Genomic DNA, 25,037 nt, shown 5'->3' with positions numbered 1-25,037 from the left:
CAACAGTATCAAAAGCAGCACTGAGGTCCAACAGAACAAGCACAGAGATAAGTCCACTGTCCGAAGCCATAAGAAGATCATTTGTAACCTTCACTAATGCTGTTTCTGTACTATGATGAATTCTAAAACCTGACTGAAACTCTTCAAATAGACCATTCCTCTGCAGGTGATCAGTTAGCTGTTTTACAACTACCCTCTCAAGAATCTTTGAGAGAAAAGGAAGGTTGGAGATTGGCCTATAATTAGCTAAGATAGCTGGGTCAAGTGATGGCTTTTTAAGTAATGGTTTAATTACTGCCACCTTAAAGGCCTGTGGTACATAACCAACTAACAAAGATAGATTGATCATATTTAAGATTGAAGCATTAAATAATGGTAGGACTTCCTTGAGCAGCCTGGCAGGAATGGGGTCTAATAAGCATGTTGATGGTTTGGATGAAGTAACTAATGAAAATAACTCAGACAGAACAATCGGAGAGAAAGAGTCTAACCAAATACCGGCATCACTGAAAGCAGCCAAAGATAACGATACATCTTTGGGATGGTTATGAGTAATTTTTTCTCTAATAGTCAAAATTTTGTTAGCAAAGAAAGTCATGAAGTCATTACTAGTTAAAGTTAATGGAATACTCAGCTCAATAGAGCTCTGACTCTTTGTCAGCCTGGCTACAGTGCTGAAAAGAAACCTGGGGTTGTTCTTATTTTCTTCAATTAGTGATGAGTAGAAAGATGTCCTAGCTTCACGAAGGGCTTTCTTATAGAGCAACAAACTCTTTTTCCAGGCTAAGTGAAGATCTTCTAAATTAGTGAGACGCCATTTCCTCTCCAACTTACGGGTTATCTGCTTTAAGCTACGAGTTTGTGAGTTATACCACGGAGTCAGACACTTCTGATTTAAAGCTCTCTTTTTCAGAGGAGCTACAGCATCCAAAGTTGTCTTCAATGAGGATGTAAAACTATTGACAAGATACTCTAACTCCCTTACAGAGTTTAGGTAGCTACTCTGCTCTGTGTTGGTATATGACATTAGAGAACATAAAGAAGGAATCATATCCTTAAACCTAGTTACAGCGCTTTCTGAAAGACTTCTAGTGTAATGAAACTTATTCCCCACTGCAGGGTAGTCCATCAGGGTAAATGTAAATGTTATTAAAAAATGATCAGACAAAAGGGAGTTTTCAGGGAATACTGTTAAGTCTTCTATTTCCATACCATAAGTCAGAACAAGATCTAAAATATGATTAAAGTGGTGGGTGGACTCATTTACTTTTTGAGCAAAGCCGATAGAGTCTAATAATAGATTAAATGCAGTGTTGAGGCTGTCATTCTCAGCATCTGTGTGGATGTTAAAATCGCCCACTATAATTATCTTATCTGAGCTAAGCACTAAGTCAGACAAAAGGTCTGAAAATTCACAGAGAAACTCACAGTAACGACCAGGTGGACGATAGATAATAACAAATAAAACTGGTTTTTGGGACTTCCAATTTGGATGGACAAGACTAAGAGACAAGCTTTCAAATGAATTAAAGCTCTGTCTAGGTTTTTGATTAATTAATAAGCTGGAATGGAAGATTGCTGCTAATCCTCCGCCCCGGCCCGTGCTACGAGCATTCTGACAGTTAGTGTGACTCGGGGGTGTTGACTCATTTAAACTAACATATTCATCCTGCTGTAACCAAGTTTCTGTTAGGCAGAATAAATCAATACGTTGATCAATTATTATATCATTTACCAACAGGGACTTAGAAGAAAGAGACCTAATGTTTAATAGACCACATTTAACTGTTTTAGTCTGTGGTGCAATTGAAGGTGCTATATTATTTTTTCTTTTTGAATTTTTATGCTTAAATAGATTTTTGCTAGTTATTGGTGGTCTGGGAGCAGGCACCGTCTCTACGGGGATGGGGTAATAGGGGGATGGCAGGGGGAGAGAAGCTGCAGAGAGGTGTATAAGACCACAGCTCTGCCTCCTGGTCCCAACGCTAGACAGTCACAGTTTGGAGGATCCCAAAAAATTGGCCAGATTTCTAGAAATGAGAGCTGCTCCCTCTAAAGTGGGATGGATGCCGTCTCTCCTAACAAGACCAGGTTTTCCCCAGAAGCTTTGCCAATTATCAATGAAGCCCACCTCATTTTTTGGACACCACTCAGACAGCCAGCAATTCAAGGAGAACATGCGGCTAAACATGTCACTCCCGGTCTGATTGGGGAGGGGCCCAGAGAAAACAACAGAGTCCGACATTGTTTTTGCAAAGTTACACACCGATTCAATGTTAATTTTAGTGACCTCCGATTGGCGTAACCGAGTGTCATTACTGCCGACGTGAATTACAATCTTACCAAATTTACGCTTAGCCTTAGCCAGCAATTTCAAATGTCCTTCGATGTCGCCTGCTCTGGCCCCCGGAAGACAATTGAGTCTATAAGTATTCACACCCTTTGCCATAATGGTCAAAATTGAGCTCAGGTGCATCCTGTTCCCACTGATCATCCTTGAAATGTTTCTACAGATTAACTGGAGTCCACTTGGGGTAAATTTAGTTGATTGGACATGAATTGGAAAGACACACACCTGTCTACATATAAGGTCCCACAGTTGACAGTGCATGTCAGAGTATAAAGCAAGTATGAAGTCAAAGGAATTGTCTGTAGACCTCAGAGACAGGATTGTCTGGAGGCACAAATCTAGGGAAGGGTTCAGAAACATTTCTGCTGCTTTGAAGGTCCAAATGAGCACAGTGGCCTCCATCATCCACAAATGGAAGAGGTATGGATCCATCTGGACTCTTCCTAGAGCTGGCTACCCGTTTAAACTGAGTGATCATGGGAAAAGGGCCTCAGTCAGGGAGATGACCAAGAACCCGTTGGTCACTCTGTTAGACCTCCAGCATTCCTCTGTGGGGAGAGGAGAACCTTCCAGAAGGACAACCATCTCTGCAGCAATCCATCAATCAGCTCTGTATTTTAGAGTGGCCAGATGGAAGCCACTCCTTAGTAAAAGACACATGGCAGCCTACCTGGAGTTTGGCAAAAGGCACCTGAAGGAGTCTCAGACCATGAGAAACAAAATTCTCTGGTCTGATGAGACAAAGATTGAACTCTTTGGTGTGAATGCCAGGTGTCATGTTTGGAGGAAACCAGAACCATCCCTACAGTGAAGCATGGTGGTGGCAGCATCATGCTGTGGGGATGTTTTTCAGCAGCAGGAACTAGAACACTAGTCAGGGTTGAGGGAAAGATGAATGCAGCAATGTACAGAGACATCTCAAGCTCACAGACGAGAGACAAGATATCAAAGGAGTGGCTTCAGGACAACTCTGTGAATGTCCTTGAGTGGCACAGCCAGAGCCCACACCTGAATCTGACTGAACATCTCTGGAGAGATCTGAAAATGGCTGTGCACTGATGCTCCCCATCCAACCTGGTGGAACTTGAGAGGTGCTGCAAAGAGGAATGGGCAAAACTGTCAAGGCAAGGCACAAACAGGGTGGACACAAATGCAAACTCACAGCAGGTGCGGTTTGAATTAGGTTAAATCGTTGAAACAGGCAGGGGTTCGGTTCACAGAAGGTCCAGCAGTGGAGCAAAGGTACAGACGGACGCGAGGCTGAGGCCTGGTCGAAAAACAGGACAAGGTCACAATATACGGCGTTGTGGCAATCAAAGGCTGAGACAAAATCGTGATCACGGACAAAATAAGGTCAAATACCGGCAGGCTGAATTCAGGGCAAAACAAGGCAAGGTCGTGAGAACTGGAAAGTGAAATCATTCAACAATCGAGCAAGGGACTGTGAGACTGTGAGGGCTTATATGACTAGTGATGTAATTAGTGCAACAAGACACAGGCGTCAGTGAAGGTTCTGGAAGGGGGCATGAACAGGGAAGACAAAGGTAAGTGCAAGAGAATGAAGGCAGGAAGACACAGAGTGAAGTGATGGAAGAAACAAAGACACGTGAGCAATTGCAAGAACAGGGGTGAATGAAAATACAAAACAGACAGAGACAAAGTGTGAGACAAAGACAGAATAGCTGGTGCAGTGATATGGAGTGGGAACATATTTAGGCGGGCGTGAAGGAAACAGAACATTGAACAGAGCTAAAACAGAATCATATATAAACCAGACCTGACAGAACTAAGAAGATGGCAGTAAACAAAGAAATCAATTATCTTAAAACTATAACCGGAGTGAGACGGATCAAAATATAAAAGTGAATGCAATAAACAATGGTGAGATGACAGCATAAACTAAGGCTAAATAATGAACAGAATGACAACAGCTAGTGACTATAAGAAACAAATAAAAGGACTTAACAGATAAGTAATAAATGGAACATAATCAGAGATAAATGATGACCAATACCTGTGACAAAAGCAAAATACCAAAAATGTGATAAACCGAACTGCAGACCAAAGCATAAATGAACAGAAACAAACTAGGACTGAAGTGACTAAGTGAACATGAATGACGAATACCAGGATAACTGAAACAAAACTAATGATAACATAAACCTGATGAGACATGGATAAACACACCGAAGGCACAAGGTGGACTAATAACAGATGGCCCTAAAGGGCCAGATCCTGACAAAAACTGCCCAAAGATAGGAGCACCAAGCTTGTGGCATCATATTCAAGAAGACTTGAGGCTGTAGTTGCTGCTAAAGGTGCATCAACACAGTAATGAGCAAATGGTGTGAATACTTACGTACTCCTGATTTCAGACTTTTATATTTTTAATAAATTTGCAAGAAGTAAAAAAAAAAAAAAAAAAAAAAAAAAAGATTTTAATGTCGTCATTATGGGGTGTTGTGAGTAGAATTTTTGAGGGGAAAAATGAATTTTGGAATAAGGCTGTAACATAAAAAAATGTGGAAAAACTGAAGCGTATTGAAAACTTTCTGGATGCACTGTACGAGGTCTATTAGAAAAGAAACCGACCTTTTTATTTTTTAAAAAACTATATGGATTTCAATCACGTGCAATTACGTCAGACAAGCTTGAACCCTTGTGCGCATGCGTGAGTTTTTTCACGCCTGTCGGTTGCGTCATTCGCTTGTGGGCAGGCTTTGAGTGAGCACTGGTCCACCCCCCTCGTCGGAATTCCTTTGTCTGACTTCTTCCTGAGAGACTGGCTCTTTGCTTGATCAAAATTTTTTCAGAAACTGTGAGACACATCCAAGTGGACACCATTCGAGAAATTCAGACGGTTTTCGGTGAAAATTTTAATGGCTGATGAGAGATTATGGAGTGTTACTGTCGCTTTAAGGACTGCCCACGGAGCCGGACGGCGCGCTGCGCCCCGAGCCGCCGTCATCAGCCTGTTTCAAGCTGAAAACTTCCAACTTTAAGCCTCTGTTGACCCAGGACGTTGTGAGAGAACAGAGAAGTTTCAGAAGAGGTCGGGATCAGCAGTTTATCCGGACATTCCACTGTTAAAGGAGATTTTGTAATGAAAGACGTGTGGACGGATTTGCGTGTTGTCACCCAGCCGCTCATGGCGCGGCGCCACAGCAAAACACCTCCGTGTTGATAACCATTCGTAAGATTCAGGCGGTTTTCGATGGCTTTCAGTCAAGTGAGTATCCGAGAAATTGTTTAACAGCTGGGCATATTCAAACTTGTCCTGTAATGCTTCCAACGGAGGTGTTTTGCTGTGGTGCCGCGCGATGAGCGGCTGGGTGCCGACGCGCGAATCCGTCTGCACGTCTTTCATTACAAAATCTCCTTTAACAGTGGAATGTCCGGATAAACTGCTGATCCTGAGCTCTTCTGAAACTTCTCTGTTCTGTCACAACATCCTGGGTCAACAGAGGCTTAAAGTTGGAAGTTTTCAGCTCGAAACAGGCTGACGACAGCAGCTCGGGGCGCAGCGCGCCGTCCGGCTCCGTGGGCAGTCCTTAAAGCAACAGTAACACTCCATAATCTCTCATCAGCCGTTAAAATTTTCACCGAAAACCGTCTGAATTTCTCGAATGGTGTCCACTTGGATGTGCCTTATAGTTTCAGAAAAAATTTTGATCAAGCAAAGCGCCAGTCTCTTAGGAAGAAGTCAGACAAAGGAATTCTGACGAGGGGGGTGGACCAGTGCTCACTCAAAGCCTGCCCACAGGCGAATGACACAACCGACAGGCGTGAAAAAACTCACGCATGCGCACGAGGGTTCAAGCTTGTCTGACGCAATCACACGTGATTCAAATCCATATAGTTTTTGAAAAAATAAAAAGGTCAGTTTCTTTTCTAATAGACCTCGTATATGGATGTTCAGTTAGTCAATAAATATCACAAACTGTTTAATTCTCTTTTTGTTCTCTATTACAGTAACATGCTGGCCAAGCACTTAGTGTGCTTGTTTTAAGAGCAGAAGTGTTCTGGTTCAAGGCCACCTGTGCCCATTCTCCATCCAATGTGGCACTGCATCAGGAATGGGCATCTGGCATAAATCAACAAGCAGATCCATCTCAGAACTGCTGTGGTGACCTCAAGTGAAAAAGAGATATGTTCAATGAACTTACTATTGTCAGTAAAAAATTTAATTCACATTGAAGTAAAAAGAAATAATGAGCACCACTCAGTAGTTGCTAAGCTCTTGTCTAAGTGGAAAAGTGGAAAACTAAAAAATTAATACTTCAGAAAGACCGAAAATATACGACCCAAATGAGACACTCAACACAATCAGTAGAAATATGTACAGTCTTGAATATAACACATTGAAATCTAAATGGTCATGTTTTTAGCCAGTTTCTTTTAGACATTTTCAAGATATTGAATTTGTTTGAATTATTATTTTCCTTCTATATATCCATCCATGTAATATTCCCACCAAGTTTGATCCATAAAGAATTATTGGTTGTTGAACTATTAAACTTAAAAAAATGGTGTTTTGTATCATGTTTTCATGCCTTTTGACAAAACTACTCCAAAATCAAGTCATCTCTGTTTAGCTATCCAATATTCCCACAAAGTTTAAAGGAAATCTGTCTTACTGTTTTGATTTCCCGCTGTCTCTCTTCTCTCTCTCTCTCTCTCTCTCTCTCTCTCTCTCTCTCTCTCATACACACACACGTAAAAAACAATCAACACTTTGCCCATTCATTCATTTTCTATACCCACATACTCCAAACAAGGGTCACGGGGTGGGGTGGGGGGGAGCTGGAGCCTGACCCTGCAGTCATAGGGCTTGAGGTGGGGTACACCTTAGACAAGACGCAAGCATATGGACTACTGTCAGTCTACAAATAGGCAGACCAACACATTCACACGAGTGCACACAACTATGGTCAATTTAGAGTTGCCAATTCACCTGACCTGGATTTGTTTAGAAGTGGGAGGGAGCCACAGCACCCGGAGGGAACCCACATGAATATGGGCAGAATATGCAAACTCCACAAAGAAAGGTCCAGGTGGGAAGCGATCCCACAACCTTGCTGTGAGACAGCTGTGGTAAACACTACGCCACACTGCCGCCACATACAAAGGGTAACAATGGGCCAATTCTTCTTTTTTTATTAATCAACTAATTAACCAGCGCCTCATCCACAGGCCCAAACTCAGGATTGTTTACATCGTTGACTAATTTCTTTATTTTCTAGACTAATTCTTTCACCAACCAGTCATCTGCTTTTACGTTTGTTTCTTGTCAGATGCAAAATTCAAAAAGCAGTTTCTGGCTTATAATAAAATGTTGTGATGAAATGGGCCTTGGGTCACACAGACGTTTGGCCAAATTGCGTATTGAACATAAGTTGTTCCCATTTTATCTCTGTCTTCAGTTTTTCTCCATCTTGGGAAATGAATTTTATTTTTAATCTCATTTTAGCACTGTTGGCCTATATTTTTTATTTTCAAAAATGTAACAACAACAGCAACAGCAGCAGCAGCAGCAGCTCATATACTGTAAATTTCCCAGTACCCAAGACACAGCCTTAAAATGTCTCTTTTTTCCTGACCAAAGGTTTTTCAGTCATATATAAAAGAGAGAAAATCAGCAAATCCTCATATTTGAGAAGCTGGAATGTGATATAATATGAAATAATTACTTAATTATGTTAGTTACTGCTTTTCTTTTTATTGACTAATAAAGTAATTTACTAATGGTTTAAATTTTTTCCATTTTCCTACAATCAAAATCAACAAAGTATGTTTTCCCTGTTCTTGTTTATTTGTTAACATGACTATTCAAAAATATATTGACATGGTGGACTGGCCAGACATAGGTCATGAAAGAAATGATTATGGATTCAAATCCAAGTAAGCAGTTATTTTACACAATTTGTCATTATTAACATTACAAGCATGGACCCCAAATAAATAACACACATAAGCAAAGGGGTGGCATGTGTTGCTGGGTCTGAGATATGATCTCCATTTTATTTTTTTAATCAGTATTTGTTTGTCCTGCATTAAAGCTTTACAGTTTGTCAAATTTTTACGCTTTAAGTCATAAAAATAATTTTCTTTAACACCACTATAATTTATTTATTATCCTTTAAATATGGGATTCATAATATGACATTACCAAAATTATCAAAATTAGCATTGTCTAGAAAAAAATTATAAATAGTTACCCTGAAGGGGAAAATTTCAAAAAGAACAGACAGCCTTGAACTACTTACAGTAGCGACCCATACAGTCTATAATAGCGATTTCATAGATCATGTGCAGGCTTCTTGCATGAGGGATGCTGGGAAGCACATTACAACAGCCAATCAGAGTAGAGATGCACGGTGACATCAGCTAGCTGTTCTCTTGAATAAAATACTCCAACTTAGCAGAAAATGCTGCAAAACAGCTTATTTCTGTAGAAATCTATATGTTTCTCATATATTTTGTAAAACTTAGTGAGAAATAAACACTTCTAAATCTAAAAAATGCTGTTTTTGTAACCAGATAACACCTCTTAAGTGATTTACAAGACATCTTACAAATGTTAGCGTGCACGCCCTGTGACATGCATCACATGAGTTTAAATGTAATTTCTGGTAATTTCATAACCTCATGCATGCGCACACATACGTCCTCATGAAGGCGAAGTTAAAAGGAAAATAAAATATAGGTTATAGAATTCCCCCCAGGTAAATATGTTCTCTTCATTAAAATGAGCTGTAATTTTGCAACATGTTATGAAAAATAAACAGACATTATAACGCTTGAATTTCAGCAGAAACTACACTTTGTCAGTTTTGTGAAATCTGAAAGGTGACACAGCTTTAAACATGGTGGCCTTCATATAAAAAACAAATGAACCTCAGAATTGAAAATGTGACATGTTTGATCAAAGCAAAATCAAAGTGTCTTTGAGGAAGAGCTTAAATTCCTACATGTTTATATTCTATCATGCACAATATGTTTATACCTGGGTTGACTTGTGACTGTACAGAAGCAGCCAGCAGGGCAACGAGGACACAGTGACTGAGCGTTCCAACATCCATCTGTGCCCAAAGTGTCGCACACCTAAGTGTGGAAGAAAGTCGGCTTCATCAGCAGCATGTCCACAGCAAACCTTGTGCTTAAACACGGATGAGATGAAAAACACACTGACACGTGCGGTGGGACCACATGTTCATTTTTCTGCAACTTCACAATGAGCTCTCCAAAAAATGTGCATGGTATTCTTATGCTGGCCATATCTGTGTGCTCCTATAGTTGTTTTCTATAATTATTCAGCAACAGAAAAGTGGTGTCTTCCCCATGTGCTCATTAAAGGAGTCCATTCCACCTAACGCATCATGCATGTATCACAACAGGAACTGTAATCCCTCACAAATATAACACAGAAATAAATACATCTAAAAAGAGCTTGCAATTTTTATCCTAATTATGTAGGCACTGCCCAAACTTTTCTGATCTGACAAAATCTAAAACTGATAAGAAAATAAAGAGCAGACTTACTTTTTGCAAGTTCTATTTTCCCAATTAGGAATCCATATGCCATTAGAAATATCCCACATCTACTGTGAGCTGAAGGATTCTGCAAAGCAAGTTGCTGAGCTCTTTCTGGGAAGAGGGGAGAGAGAGCGAGAGAGAGAGAGAGAGAGAGAGAGGAGGAAACCAAGGCTGATGTAATAGTGTCTGGCTGGAAGAACAAAATGGAGAAAATAACACACTTACAGATTTGGAAGGGAGGCCAGAATCCAAGAATTCCACCTGATCCGCAAATGGTTTTAATTACGGCCCAGCTGAGAGCGGCGGTGTCTGGCAGCTAAGAGCTACTGGAGAAGCAGAGTCCATTCTCCTGCAGAGGACAACCTGCTAATTACTGGAAGGGACACAATGTTGATAAAAAGTCATGAGACACAAACAAAGCTGCACTCCAGCTGGATTAAAAAGCCAATCTCACGGACTCATACTGAGCTGTGATTGGCACCGTTTGAATGTGGAAATGCAGCAAAATTAGTTTTCCCATGCATGCAGATGAGAAAATTAGAAAGAATCCTTTCCTCATCCACAGAAAACAGCAAAAATCTGCAGTAGTGACAAACTGTGGGCATATGTCACAGGGAAGACGAAATAACATGTTTCGGAGCAATTTTAGGATATGCACAATTTCTCCAATCACATACATAGAAGCCTAGAATTCTTTCAGAGTTGCCATGTATGTCTTGGTGGGTTCCCTCACTCTTCTTTTTTTGATGGTCACTCAGATTTTGAGAACTGCCTACTCCACAGAGATTTACCATACAGTACCATACTGTTGTGTTTTTTAATGACTGATGTAAATGAAGTATGAGACATATTCAGTGAAATGTTCATATATCCATCCCATGAAAAAACAAAACTGGCTGAAAAAGTGATGTTTTATGTGTGCTATACCAAACAGTGCCATTACTTAGCTATCCTTTACACATAATACATTTGAAACCAACTAGCACACGAACACACATGTGGCGTGCAGAGGGAGAGCACACTTGCATGACATGCTGTATTTACAGACATTATTACAGGGGGGCTGGTGTTCTGTTGAGATGTGCTATCTTGTCGAATTGTGCGCCTCGTTGCATAAATCGACAGTTCCGTTTCCCGACAATATTGTGCTGTAAATACAGCATGCATGTTGTGTGGGCCGCCAGAAGAGGAGGTACTGCTGGCCCACCACCAGAGGGCGCCCTGCCTTAAGTGCGGGCTTCAGGCACGAGAGGGCGCTGCCGCCACTTACACAACCGGGAGTAACAGCTGTCACACATCAACTCATGACAGCTGTCACCCATCATTTCATCACTCCATAAAAGCCAGATGTCATCTCCACCTCGCTGCTGAGATATCATCTACCTGTGAAGGTAATATTCTCTGCTGTATCTGAACTTAACACTGGCTTTATAGTCTGAACTTCTTTGCAGCCATTTTCCTGTGGGTGTTGCCTTATCTGTGGGATTGGCGTTTTGGTGTGATCAGCGACAGCTTCGCTTCACACCCCAACCAGATAAGTGGTTAACAGGAGCTGCACGAGTGTGTGATTAGAGGTGGAGGTGACTTTCCACCTTCTGACTGTTTTTGTTACTGGGTGTGCACACACCCACATCTCACTGTTTGTGCTCCTCGCCAGCAGTACCAGATCCAACAGTTGGGGACGGTGATCACCTGGGAATTCGGGACTTGGCGGCTCCAGTATTCACCAGGTTCGGTGGCGGCGGAAATCGTGTGGTTCCGGCTCTTCTCAGGACAGACGTCTTCTATCCTCGAGCCTGCCCACACGTCACCTTTGTGTATTGACTGCTATCAGATTCTGAGATTGTCTGTATATTCGTTGTGCACATTCACAACATTAAATTGTTACCTTTTGGCTCATCTATTGACCATTCATTTGCGCCCCCTGTTGTGGGTCCGTGTCACTACACTTTCCCCAACAGGATATCTCGGCCAACGTCATGGATCCCGAGGGGCGTCAACCATCTGTTGGACAGCCAATGGAAGAGCAGGGTGCGCAGGCGTCGGCTGGAGGCATGATTGGTGAGTTGCAGCACATCCTCACTGCCTTTACCGCTTGGCTGGACCTGATAACCGAGCAAAACGTCATCCTTAATCGCAGGATGGAGGCTCTCACCGCGCAGGTGGAAGCGCGCGCTCAGGGCACTGCTGCAGCTCCTCCTCCTGCCGACCCGGTGCCGAATACAGACATTCCACTGGTCATTCAACGACCCCCCCCACCATCCCCTGAAGCATACATAAGCCCCCGAGAGCCGTACGGAGGTTGTGTGGAGACGTGCGTGGACTTTATTATGCAGTGTTCGCTCGACTTTGCACAATGTCCCGTGATGTACGCGTCTGACGCAAGCAAGGTGGCTTACGTGATTAATTTGCTTCGAGGCGAGGCACGCACTTGGGCTACAGCCCTTTGGGAACAGAGTTCACGGCTCCTCGCCTCTTATACTGGGTTTGTGAGGGAGCTCAGAACTGTTTTTGATCACCCTAACAGAGGCGAAACCGCGTCTACCATGCTGCTGTCAATGAGACAGGGGCGCCGCAACGCAGCCGAATATGCAGTTGACTTCCGCATCACGGCTGCGAGATCCGGCTGAAATATGACTGCACTCCGCGCCGCCTTTATAAACGGACTGTCGTCGGTCCTGAAGGAGCACCTGGTGGCTAAGGAGGAACCGCGGGATTTAGCTGACCTTATCGATTTGGTTATACGATTGGACAATCGGTTAGAAGAACGCCGACGGGAGCGAGGCGAAGGGCATGGTCAGGCACAAGCCGTCCCTCTTCCTCCCGGGTCCGAAAGAGAGCCGTCTTCCCCACACTCCACAGCCACAGCGCTCCGTGTGGCTACAGCTCCCCCTGCTGACAGTGCTAGGGACACGAGCAGGGCCACATTCAGACAGAGGAGGGTGGTCAGCGGGGAGTGTTTTGTCTGCGGCTCGAGTGAGCATCAGCAGAGAGACTGCCTCAAACGGTCAAAACACAAACGCCCGCCCTTAGAGACTGGGCTGAGGGGGGTCAAAACATTCACGTGGGTCATACACATCTGTCAACACGACTCCCAGTTAAAATCCTGAGTGGGGATTTAACCCTTCAAGCCCCAGCACTGGTGGACACGGGGTCAGAAGGGAATCTGCTGGATAGCAGATGGGCAAAGGAGGTAGGGCTCCCTCTGGTGGCACTTTCTTCGCCAGTGAAGGTGCGAGCACTAGATGGCACTCTTCTCCCTTTTATCACACACAAGACACTACCTGTAACCCTGGTAGTGTCTGGGAATCACCGAGAGGAGATTGAGTTTTTTGTAACTCCTACCTCCCGCGTGATTTTGGGCTTCCCATGGATGATTAAACACAATCCCCGGATTGATTGGCCGTCTGGGGTTGTGACTCAGTGGAGCGAAACCTGCCACCGGAAGTGTTTAGGATCCTCGGTTCCTCCCGGTGTAAATGCTAATGAGGAGGTTAAAGTCCCTCCCAATCTCACGGCGGTGCCGGTTGAGTACCACGACCTTGCTGACGTCTTCAGCAAGGATCTGGCGCTCACCCTTTCCCCGCACCGTCCATACGATTGTGCCATTGATTTGGTCCCGGGCGCTGAGTACCCGTCCAGCAGGCTGTACAACCTCTCACGTCCTGAGCGCAAATCAATGGAGACCTACATCCGGAACTCATTAGCTGCCGGGCTGATCTGGAATTCCACCTCCCCGATGGGTGCAGGTTTCTTTTTTGTGGGCAAGAAAGATGGCGGACTCCGTCCATGCATTGATTACAGGGGGCTGAACGACATAACGGTTCGTAATCGATACCCTTTACCCCTGTTGGATTCAGTGTTCACGCCCCTGCATGGAGCCCAAATTTTCACCAAACTGGACCTAAGGAATGCGTATCACCTGGTTCGGATCCGGAAGGGAGACTAATGGAAGACGGCATTTAACACCCCATTAGGTCATTTTGAGTACCTGGTCATGCCATTCGGCCTCACTAACGCCCCCGCGACGTTCCAAACTTTGGTTAATGACGTCTTGCGGGACTTCCTGCACCGATTCGTCTTCGTATATCTGGATGACATACTCATCTTTTCCCCGGACCCTGAGACTCATGTCCAGCATGTACGTCAGGTCCTGCAGCGGTTTGTCCTTCCCTCTTTGTCCTTCCTGGGGTTCATCATCTCCTCCAACTCCGTCGCCCCTGATCCAGCCAAGGTTGCGGCAGTGAGAGATTGGCCCCAACCAACAAGCTGTAGGAAGCTGCAACAGTTCCTCGGCTTCGCAAATTTCTACAGGAGGTTCATTAAGGGCTACAGTCAGGTAGTTAGCCCCGTGACAGCCCTGACCTCTCCAAAAGTCCCCTTCACCTGGTCGGATCGGTGCGAAGCCGCGTTCAAGGAGTTGAAATGCCGGTTCTCGTGCAGCCCGACCCTAGCCGCCAGTTCGTGGTTGAAGTGGATGCCTCTGACTCAGGGATAGGAGCCGTGCTATCCCAGAGCGGAGAGACCGATAAGGTTCTTCACCCGTGTGCCTACTTTTCTCCCAGGTTGACCCCAGGTGAACGGAACTATGACGTTGGCAATCGAGAACTCCTTGCAGTGAAAGAGGCTCTTGAGGAGTGGAGACACCTGTTGGAGGGAGCGTCTGTGCCGTTCACGGTTTTCACTGACCATCGGAACCTGGAGTATATCAGGACCGCCAAGCGGCTGAACCCCAGGCAAGCCCGCTGGTCACTGTTCTTCGGGCGTTTTGACTTCCGAATCACCTACCGCCCCGGGACCAAGAACCAGAGATCGGATGCCTTGTCCCGGGTGCATGAAGATGAGGTCAAGACTGAGCTGTCGGATCCACCGGAGCCCATCATTCCGGAGTCCACTATCGTGGCCACCCTCACCTGGGACGTGGAGAAGACCGTCCGGGAGGTCCTGACACGGAGCTCGGACCCCGGAACTGGACCAAAGAACTGTTTATACGTCCCACCAGAGGCCAGAGCTGCAGTCTTGGACTTCTGTCACGGGTCCAAGCTCTCCTGTCATCCAGGGGTGCGTAGGACCGTGGCAGTTGTCCGGCAGCGCTTCTGGTGGGCGTCCATGGAGGCCGACGTCCGGGAGTATGTCCAGGCCTGCACCACCTGTGCCAGGGGCAAGGCAGACCACTCCAAGACTTCTGCAACCGCTTCCGGTGCCTTATCGCCCCTGGTCTCACATTGGCCTGGACTTTGTCACGGGCCTCCCGCCGTCCTAGGGCATGATGACCATCTTCACGATAGTGGACCGTTTCTCCAAGGCGGCCCACTTCGTGGCCCTCCCGAAGCTCCCTACAGCCCAGGAGACAGCAGACCTCCTGGTCCACCACGTCGTATGTCTGCATGGGATACCAACTGACATTGTCTCGGACCGTGGTCCTCAGTTCTCCTCACAGGTTTGGAGGAGTTTCTGCAGAGAACTGGGGGCCAACGTGAGCCTCTCGTCCGGGTATCACCCTCAGACGAATGGACAGGCAGAGCGGGCCAACCAAGAACTTGAACAGGCCCTCCGCTGTGTTACATCCGCGCACCCGTCGGCCTGGAGTCACCATCTGGCCTGGATCGAGTACGCCCATAACAGCCAGGTGTCCTCTGCCACCGGCCTCTCCCCATTTGAGGTGTGTCTGGGGTACCAGTCCCCATTGTTCCCCGTGGTGGAGGGAGAGGTTGGTGTGCCCTCGGTCCAGGCCCACCTGCGAAGATGCCGTTGGGTGTGGCGCACCGCCCGTTCTGCCTTGTTGAAGGCCCGGACGAGGGCTAAGGCCCATGCAGACCGCCGGCGTTCCCCGGCCCCTGCTTACCAGCCCGGGCAGGAGGTGTGGCTTTCAACGAAGGACATCCCCCTCGAAGTGGACTCACCCAAACTCAAGGACAGGTATATTGGTCCGTTCAAGATCCTCAAAGTCCTCAGTCCGGCCGCAGTGAAGCTCCAGCTCCCAGCTTCACTGCGGGTCCACCCGGTTTTTCATGTTTCCCGGATCAAGCCACACCACACCTCACCCCTCTGTGCTCCCGGACCGGCGCCGCCTCCTGCCCAGATCATCGATGGGGAGCCTGCATGGATGGTTCGCAGGCTCCTGGACATCCGACGGAAGGGCCGGGGGTTTCAGTATCTGCTGGACTGGGAGGGGTATGGACCTGAAGAACGCTCCTGGGTGAAGAGGAGCTTCATCCTGGACCCGGACCTCCTGGCCGACTTCTACCGACGTCACCCGGACAAGCCTGGTCGGGCGCCAGGAGGCGCCCGTTGGGAGGGGGTCCTGTTGTGTGGGCCGCCAGAAGAGGAGGTACTGACACACTGTATGTTACAAATGTGCAATAAAATTATTTGAAAGAAAAAGAAGGTACAGAAAAACAATTTAAAATGTGGGAGATTCTCTTTTTTTTTTTTTTTTTTTTTTTTTTTTACACATTTCTGCTGCATAATTTTCAGTTTGAAAAGTTTGAATTCCCAAGTCACAATATCACCAGGCTGGGATCATTCACTGTGAAAATCTCACCTTGTCCTTGTGACTCAGATTTTGACACCCCTCTATATTGTCAACAAATAAAATAAAAATAGAAAAACAAAAGATCCAGCTTTCCTCCTCGAGTCAGCAGGTGCATTTCTGGAAAACATCTTATTACTCTGCATTTTACTCTGCATTTGTCAGCATTTCTCATAGTGTGATGTACATTTCAGGAAAAGCAGAAACATCCCGATGATTGACAGTGAAATGAACACTGCTTCTTCCGATAACAAAGCTTCTCAGCTTTCATTCAAAAGTGAAGGTTCGGATTTACAGAAGCTGTACAGAGAGACAGGAGGCGACACATTCACCCCAAAACTCAAATTTTTCAGAGTCTGTTGGATTTTGGATTCTATCATGTGGTGATGCTGCTGGACACTATTTTAGCTCTCCCATGAGCGTGCACGCGGAACGTCTCCATGACGCTGTTTTTTTGGTAGAGCGGACTTTGGAAATCACAAGTGATGACTGTTCAGGGTTTTTTCTTATTATTATTCTCAGTGGAGCTGGTAGGGTTTATTTTAATTTTACTTTGAGTGTCTGTCTTGACCGTGAAACTATGGAGCAGCGCACACTGACCGCACTTGTGCAGTGTGCACACGCACTAAGTTTTTGCACAATGGAAAGTGGCTGCTGTTTTTTTCCATGACTGCATCAAAATTAATAGTTATCACTTAAAATAACGAGCCATCATAACACGATATCATACTTATGTAAACATTGTAATAAATCTCTGGTTCAGTTTTTAACATTAGCAGCATTCAAGTGCACGTTGAGACGTTTTCGTCTAAGAAACAATGTCAGAAACAATTGGAAATGCTCTGATTTCAATGCGACATGTCCTTGAAAACATAGAAGAATGGAAATAATGCACGCAGCTAACCAGCCCCAAAATGTTAAAGTGTGTCTCGGTACCTGAATAATTTCAAATTCCATTCTGCCATTTTTTCATAAAAGCCTCCCTGTTCACTGTCACAGAGGCTGCAGTATCCTGCGGCAGACAGCGTTGATTGAGTTGGCTGTGAACCTGCCTCCGTGATGCTCAGTGCTGGTGTGCCTCCTCCCCAGATGGGCCAGAGATCGCTGCGCCCTGCACGGGCTGTGGTCCCGCCAAGATGAAACAAAAAATGTACAGATCATCCTCTGATCATCTGGCTTCGTGTAACACTTGCATTTTGTCATGGTTTGTGTGATCTGGATATAAACAGGATAAAATAAAGAGCTGAAGTTGTTTATGTGAAATTTCCCACAGAAGTGGGTTTGCACACTGTTAGATTACCACCAAGTCTCCTTCATGAGATGAGACTACACTATAGTGGTGCTAGATGGCAGTATAACGGCATGTCGCCGTTGTTCCATTGCCCGGGAAGAACCTTGCACTTATTGCTGTTGTATTTTCATGTAAAGACAAAACATATGTGCTTTTCCTTCAGTGGGGGAGCACAACTCCACGTGTGAATGTTCTGCGGAGTTGAGCTGTTGATTTGAGCGTCCCAATAATATTGTGCTGAAATACAGTGTGCGCATGCAAATTTTAACTTTTTAAAATTGAAAAGACTTATTGCTGTTGTATTTTCATTTCTTGGTCGCTCGGTCAGGGAGTTCAACACGGTAAAGAAAGGCATGTCAACCCGACGGGGGGTGGTGTGGATGGGGGGAGGTGTGAAAATCTGGGTAGAGAGAACTGCACAGTTGCGCAGAGGGCTGGCCTCTCGACAGGAATGACATCTCATCAGAACACTGGACAGCCATGTCTGAGCACACATAGCCGGGCTGCAGCGGCCTTACACAGCGCACGTTGGCAGGCTGCTGCATGTGAAACAGACCATGAGATCACGAAGCAGGTGATCTGAATGTCACACGTGCACCACAGTACTAGGACAATATGACAAGCCAAGAGCGCCACAAATATGCCACTTTCAGTCATATATCACCAAAAATATGTTGTAACAAACGCCATTTTGTCAGTTTTTACGGCACTTTTTTCTCTTTAAAAAAAAAAAAAAATGTTTATCTTCTTGTTGATTTTAGCCATTTTATGCTCCTGTTATAAGACAGTGATTGTAGCCCAGTGGTAAAGTTTCTGTCTGGTAATCTGAGCTTTTGTAAATTGCAGGTTTGAATCCCGTGAGTGACATTTATTTTTTATTTAACCAGGGTAATTATTCTGTATCGCATCCCCTTTTATTTATTATTTACATCAACCCAGTGATACTCATTGATTATACAGCTGGTTTTTATTTTATTTTTCTCAGTGATACTCATTGATTATACAGCTGGTTTTTATTTTATTTTTCTCCACATCAGTGGCATGTTTGTGCACGATGGTTCGTGTTCCCCATTTTGTGTTTGGTTTGCGGATTTTCTTCCGGTTTTTGCATCTTTCATGTTATGTGTGAAGGGGCCCTTAAAATGTTTAATAAGGACAAGAATCCATGGAATTGGCTCTGGCTTGAATTTAAAGTTCATCGTCATGAACACAGATAAAAGAAATGGGAAAAGCTCACTGCATCTTGTGCCCTCAAGAAACATGGTAAGATTTTTTTTTGTCTCTGGAAAATAAACATTGTGTTGTTCAAACAGGATTTCAGACAAGATTAGGAAACTTTTCAGAAAAATTAATGTAGACTTTCTGTAATGGGAAAAAAGCATTGTGGCTTTGAATGGAGTTACAGGAATTTACACAAGGATATAAGTGACTTTTTTACTATAAGGTGTGTTACTGATGTTTTACAATGATTTTCAAAATATTCTACAAGCTTCAGCTGTGGCTTTTGAAATGCTTTCTTTTCAATCTTCATGAATTTCACATTGTTTAATTGTTCTGAGTTAATGCATAATTTGGTTTAAAATTAAAAGGATGATGAAATGAAGCCTCTGGCAGACTCCACAGACAATATGCACCCTAAAATATTTTACTGTGTTGTGTGGCATGTATACTGAGGAAAACAAAAGTCTGTTGGAGTTACATGATTTAAAGGACATGTCTCACATTTTTTAACATCCCAGTTAGTAAGGCAACATAAAAGTACTCATGATTGTAAGTGTCTCTGCATACATGTGCTAATAATTAGTGATCTCTGATGTATTTTATTCCTCTCACTCTGAGCATTAGCAGGTACATTTCTGGAAAACGTTTCACTCTGTAATCATTGGTATTTTTCAGTGTGTGATGTCCTAATTATCAAAACAGAAACATCCCAGTGACTGACAGACAGAGGGAAACGAACCTGCTCCATCCAAAAATGAAGCTTCTGAGCTGCTGTTCGAAAGTGATGGCTCAGATTTACAGAGAGGAGATGACACGCTTCACCCCGATACTCTTAACTTTTTCAGAGTGTTGGATTTTTGAGCCTTAAGTGTGGTAGCGTGCTGTTTGTGTGGATGCTGGTTACTGAAGCTGTGGACATCAGGACATCTGACAGTGTTTTTAACAGATTGCCTGGACACAGAGATGAATTTGTTACATTGGAAAAAGTCAGAATACATTATTTCCAGGAGTTCATGGATGTTATTTTACATGCCACGATCGAGAGAGAGCTGCAGCCGGCAATCTCACGCACACGCGGGCTTCTTTGATCGTGTGAAGTTTACATTTGGAAATTAATCCACAACACAACAGTGAGTGTGTTATGTTCAGGATTTTACCCCTTTTGTGTTTTGTGGCTAGATTTCTTTCTTTTTTCTTTTTTTTTTTACTTTGAGAGAGTGTACATTTGGAGCTGGAATGTGTGCTACGAAGCTTGCTGTGTGTGTGTGTGTGTGTGTGTGTGTGTGCGTGCTGTGCAGCTGACGAGAAGCATGTTCTCCCCCGGCAGCAGATGTATTTTTTTAGATTTTATTGATAACGCCACTCATAATTAATCGTACACAAAACTGATCCTGGAGCAGAGATGGTTATTGACAGGTTGCATTGATGGCTCATGGCCGTGCAGGTGCACATCAACCTTCTTGGAGCTGGAGCAGAAGTCGCCATTAGGCGCCCGAGGACCAGCTCCAGATGTACATCCCTGCCTTGGTCAACAGCAGGGCTGAGCAAACAACACCGACCCATAACAAACAACACACACACAACACACAACACATAGGCCGGCCCGGTACATAAACATATATATGAAAAGCAAAACACGAGGGAAAAGGAGAAAAAAAACCCCTCATAGCCGCTGCATTACACAGCAGCAGTGAGGAAAAAAATCCCCATCAGCACAGAAAAACAATAATCACACAGACAAAAACAAGGACACAGGATGACAACCGAGATTTGAAAAGGTCCAGTTTATCAGAACACTCCGGAGGCAGCCTGTTTGGCGCCGTCAACAGCCTTGTCCGACAATCCTGGAGGGGGAGGGGCAGCCCTGAGCAGTCCTGAGCACAGTCAACATCAGAGCTGGAGAAGCTGAGGGGAGGGGGGAAGACCAGGGAGCGAGGCTTAAGTGTTGATCTTCTGAGGAGGTTTTATCACAACGACCTTGAAGTGCAGCTGTATCTGGGGAAGCCAAATGAATAGCCAGATTAGCAGACGCCTGAAAGATTCCACAGTTCTGAGAACAGAGTGGCTCTCAATGCATCTGAATGTAGAATGTGGTCTTCACAGACGGTCAGAGCAGGTTTCCAGGGCTGCGATTCTATTCGAGATGTTTTCCAATGCTGCGCAGCCACTGTCTTCCCAATCGAATCAATCATGTAGGGCAGCCTGGAAGGACCAATCAAAGCTGCTTCCACTTTCTTGATTTTCCAGTAAACCAGCATAGTGCCTGCTCCACACAGCAGAAAGCCAGTCACCACCAAGCCGAATATGTACACATCTTCGACGTCCTCCACAGAAAGCATGTAAAGGCACATGACCTGCCATCTCCTCCACGAGTCCATCACGTAACCCATCACATGCGTCCTGGCAGGACAGGTCGGGTCCTCCGCTCCCAAATGTCTTGTAGAAAAAAATAGTGTCAATTGCGTTCAGAGACCACTTTAACAGATCCATTTTTGTCGTTTTCCACAAGAGCAAAGCTGCAGCCTCACAGACAACACGCCACAGAAGCAGGAAAGATAAGGAGGGAGGGAGAAGAGAAAAGTGCGTCCGTCTCGGCCGAGTGCAAGCTGGCAAAAAAACAAAAAGTTGGGACGTCACTTGTCGGAAACACCCGAGTACTCACGAGTACTTTGTTTTCGGACGTCTCTGTAGCTGTCTGTTGCGAATGCCGTATACTTTGAAAACCGGTCACAGAAGTGCACAAAGTAATCCCGGTGGATCATTGGATGGTCGTTAACAGCCCAAATCTAAATTGTTATGATTTTGGTGCAACATTCATTTAAATATGCACATCAGTAGCATATGATCCAAATGTGTCCAAATACCTGTACCTTTGGGGTAAATGCTGGGGGTGGCATCCTTCTTCAGCATAAGCAATTTGGCTTATGTCAGACTGCATCTTGTTTATGTAGCTGTCCTCAGTGAAACTGCAACAAGATACTGTATGCTCGAACTTTTTTTGTCGGACCATCCCAGTCGTTGCGCATCCTTTTGACAAAGCGTGCCCACACGTCTTGTTGTTTCATGAAGAGCAACTGCAGTTTTGAGCACATTGGTGCCCACGTGATTCACCATCTCCTAAGACAGACTACATACAGTTCAATCAATCAATCCATCAATCAACATTTATTTATAAAGCGCTTTACAGCACCGACTGGTGTCCAAAGTGCTTAACATTAAAAACACAAATTTACAAAAATAAAACACATATAAAATAAAATTTTAAAACAACACATAAAAAAAGAACATAAAAATAACAGAACATGTCACCTCCCCACTAAGTGTTAAAAGCCAGTTTAAATAAATAAGTCTTTAACTTAGATTTAAAAAGTGCTAGGTCAGGAATAGTACGTAACTCAAGAGTTAGCTCATTCCACAGTCTCGGGCCAGCTACCGCGAAAGCATGATCAACCCAGTGTTTATATCTTGACCTTGGAACATCTAAGTAAAGCTGGCCAGACGCCCTTAATGTCCTACTGTAGGTGCGCAAAGTTAAAATTTCAGACAAGTAGGGAGGTGCAAGGCCATAAACAGCTTTAAAAACAAACATTAAAATTTTAAAATCAATTCGAAAACGAACTGGAAGCCAGTGGAGTGAGTACAGGACGGGCGTAATATGCTCACGTCTAAAAGTGTTTGTCAAAAGACGAGCAGCAGCATTCTGCACCAACTGGAGACGTGCAAGAGACGACTGATTAATGCCCGAATAAAGTGCATTACAATAATCAAGTCTGGAGCTGATGAAAGCATGAATGGCTGTCTCAAGATCACGTCTACTGAGAAAGTGCTTTATTTTAGCCAAAAGGCGAAGTTGGAAAAAACTAGCTTTGACAACAGAATTTATCTGTTGATCGAACCTCAAACAGCTGTCAAATATCACTCCCAAATTCTTGACAGCTGGTTTTACATAGTTAGCCAAAGCATCAAAATTTGGTGTTACCACATTTGGTATGCCAGAGCGCTCAAAAGTTTACATACCCTGCAGAAGTTTCATTTTTTTGGCCATTTTTCAGAGAATATGAATGATAACACACAAACCTTTTTTTTCCACTCATGGTTAGTGGTTGGGTGAAGTCATTTATTGTCAAACAACTGTTGTTTACTCTTTTCAAATCATAATGACAACAGAAACTACCAAAATGACCCTGCTCAAAAGTTTACATACCCCTGTTTTTAATACCGTGTGTTGCCCCTTTTTCATATCACTGACAGCTTGGAGTCTTTTGTGGTTGTTGTGGACAAGACTCTCTGATGGTAAAGCTGCCACGGAATATGTCTCAGACTTTATTTACATTAATTACAAAGAAATACAAACAGTATGACACTCTGTGGTAAATCTGCATGGAGCAGACAGTTCTCAAAAACTGAGTGACTGTGCAAGAAAGAGAAGAGTGAGGAAAGCCACCAAGACACCCAGACAACCCACAAGAAGTTATAGGCTTACGTGGCTGTGATTGGAGAAATTGTGCACAGTGTAGTTTTGCATTTTGCATCACTACTCTTAGCTTCATAGTGGAGTAGAGCAGAGAAGGATTTTGTTTCACCAAAACAGATCAAATCCAGGCTTGCATCTCAGATGTACCTTCTGGCAACTTGTAGCTAAACTTTCAGGTCTTCTTTTTAAGAAAATCCTCTATACCACTTCATCATGAAGATGGATAACTGGTGATACAAAATGCAAAGCTGCACTGTGCATAGTTTCTCCAATCACAGCCACGTAAGCCTATAACTTCTTCTGGGTTGTCTGGATGTCTTGGTGGCTTTCCTCACTCTTCTACTTCTTGCACAGTCACTCAGTTTTTGAGAACTGTCTACTCCATGCAGATTTACCATAGAGTGCCATATTGCATGTATTTCTTTGTAATTGATGTAAATAAAGTCCGAAACATATTCAGTGGCAGCTTTACCATCACAGAGCCTCGTCCACAAACACCACAAAAGACTCCAAGTTGTCACTGATGTTAAAGGGGCAATACACAGTATTAAGAACAGGGGTATGTAAACTTTTGATCAGGTCCATTTGGGTAGTTTCTGTTGTCATTATGATTTGAAAAGAGTAAACACTGTTGTTTGCCAATAAATGGCTTCATCCAACCACTAACCATGAGTTAAAAAAAAGAGTTTGTTATTGTTAATATTCTCTGAAAAATGGCCAAAAAAAAAAAAAAAAAAAAAAAAATCTGCCAGGGTATGTAAACGTTTGAGCACAACTGTACCTTGGTGATTCAAAATATGTGAATTGTAGCACAGATCTACAGTATAACGAGTATACACACATATACTGGCAGATACACACAACCATATACCGACAATACTGTAGTAAGTAAGCAAGTAAGTAAGTATTTATATAGCACCTTTTAAGCTACAATCACAAAGTGCTTTACAGTAAAAAAATAAATAAAAACACAAAGATTAAAAACAGCAACAACACAACACTAGGTGAAAGCAATCCTGTACAAATGAGTCTTGAGCTTCTCCTTAAACGCTTCAACAGAATCCACGGAGTGCAGATACAATGGCACTGCATTCCATGGCTTGGGAGGTGCCATCCCAAATGCACAGTCTCCCTTGGTTCTCAACTGAAACCTTGGCACAACCAACAAGTTCTCGTCTGAGGTCCTCAGAGACCTGCTTGGACCATAAGGGTGTAGGGGTTCACTGATGTAGGGTGGCGCCTGACTGTGCAGAGCTCTGAAAGTAATCACCAATACCTTAAGCTGCAGTCTAAATTGAATGGGGAGCCAATGCAGGGAGGACAGAATTGGCATTACGCAGCAACTCTTGGAAGACCTAGTAAGAAGCCTCGCAACCACATTCTGGACAGATTGTAAGATGTCCAGAGAGGGCCTGCGGAGGCTAAAGAACAGTGAATTACAATAGTCCAGGTGCAACAAAACAAAGGCATGGATAATCATCTCCATCTCAGCTCTGGACACAGTGCTAGGTGGGCAACATTCCAACGATGGAAGAAACAGGATTGAACAAGATGGGTAATGCCAAGGTTCCTAACCACTGAGGGAACAAACGCCTCAGGGGCAAAAACAAGGACCTCAGTTTTTCCTGTATTA

At 44.2% G+C, this 25,037-nt stretch overlaps 1 protein-coding gene across 2 annotated transcripts in view; it reads right to left on the bottom strand.

Moving 5' to 3' along the window:
- LOC117522227 (discoidin domain-containing receptor 2-like) overlaps positions 1–10,235 on the bottom strand; it is a 58,434-nt gene extending 48,199 nt beyond the window's left edge. The window contains exons 1-3 of one of the 2 annotated variants that reach the window (XM_034183618.1): positions 10,112–10,235; positions 9,893–9,997; positions 9,357–9,454 (exon numbers count right to left, since the gene is read on the bottom strand). In XM_034183618.1, coding sequence (XP_034039509.1) covers positions 9,357–9,454; positions 9,893–9,951 — 157 coding nt within the window. In that variant the 5' untranslated portion in view covers positions 9,952–9,997; positions 10,112–10,235. Of the gene's footprint in view, positions 1–9,356; positions 9,510–9,892; positions 9,998–10,111 lie in introns of those variants that run through there. The other variant, XM_034183619.1, reaches the window with a different exon arrangement.
- Between the last annotated feature and the right edge of the window lie 14,802 nt (positions 10,236–25,037).

This window comes from Thalassophryne amazonica, chromosome 12 (genome assembly GCF_902500255.1).
Source record: "Thalassophryne amazonica chromosome 12, fThaAma1.1, whole genome shotgun sequence".
Taxonomy (NCBI): domain Eukaryota; kingdom Metazoa; phylum Chordata; class Actinopteri; order Batrachoidiformes; family Batrachoididae; genus Thalassophryne; species Thalassophryne amazonica.
Note: the sequence above shows the minus strand (reverse complement) of the source record. Positions and strands in the feature narration are given on the sequence as shown.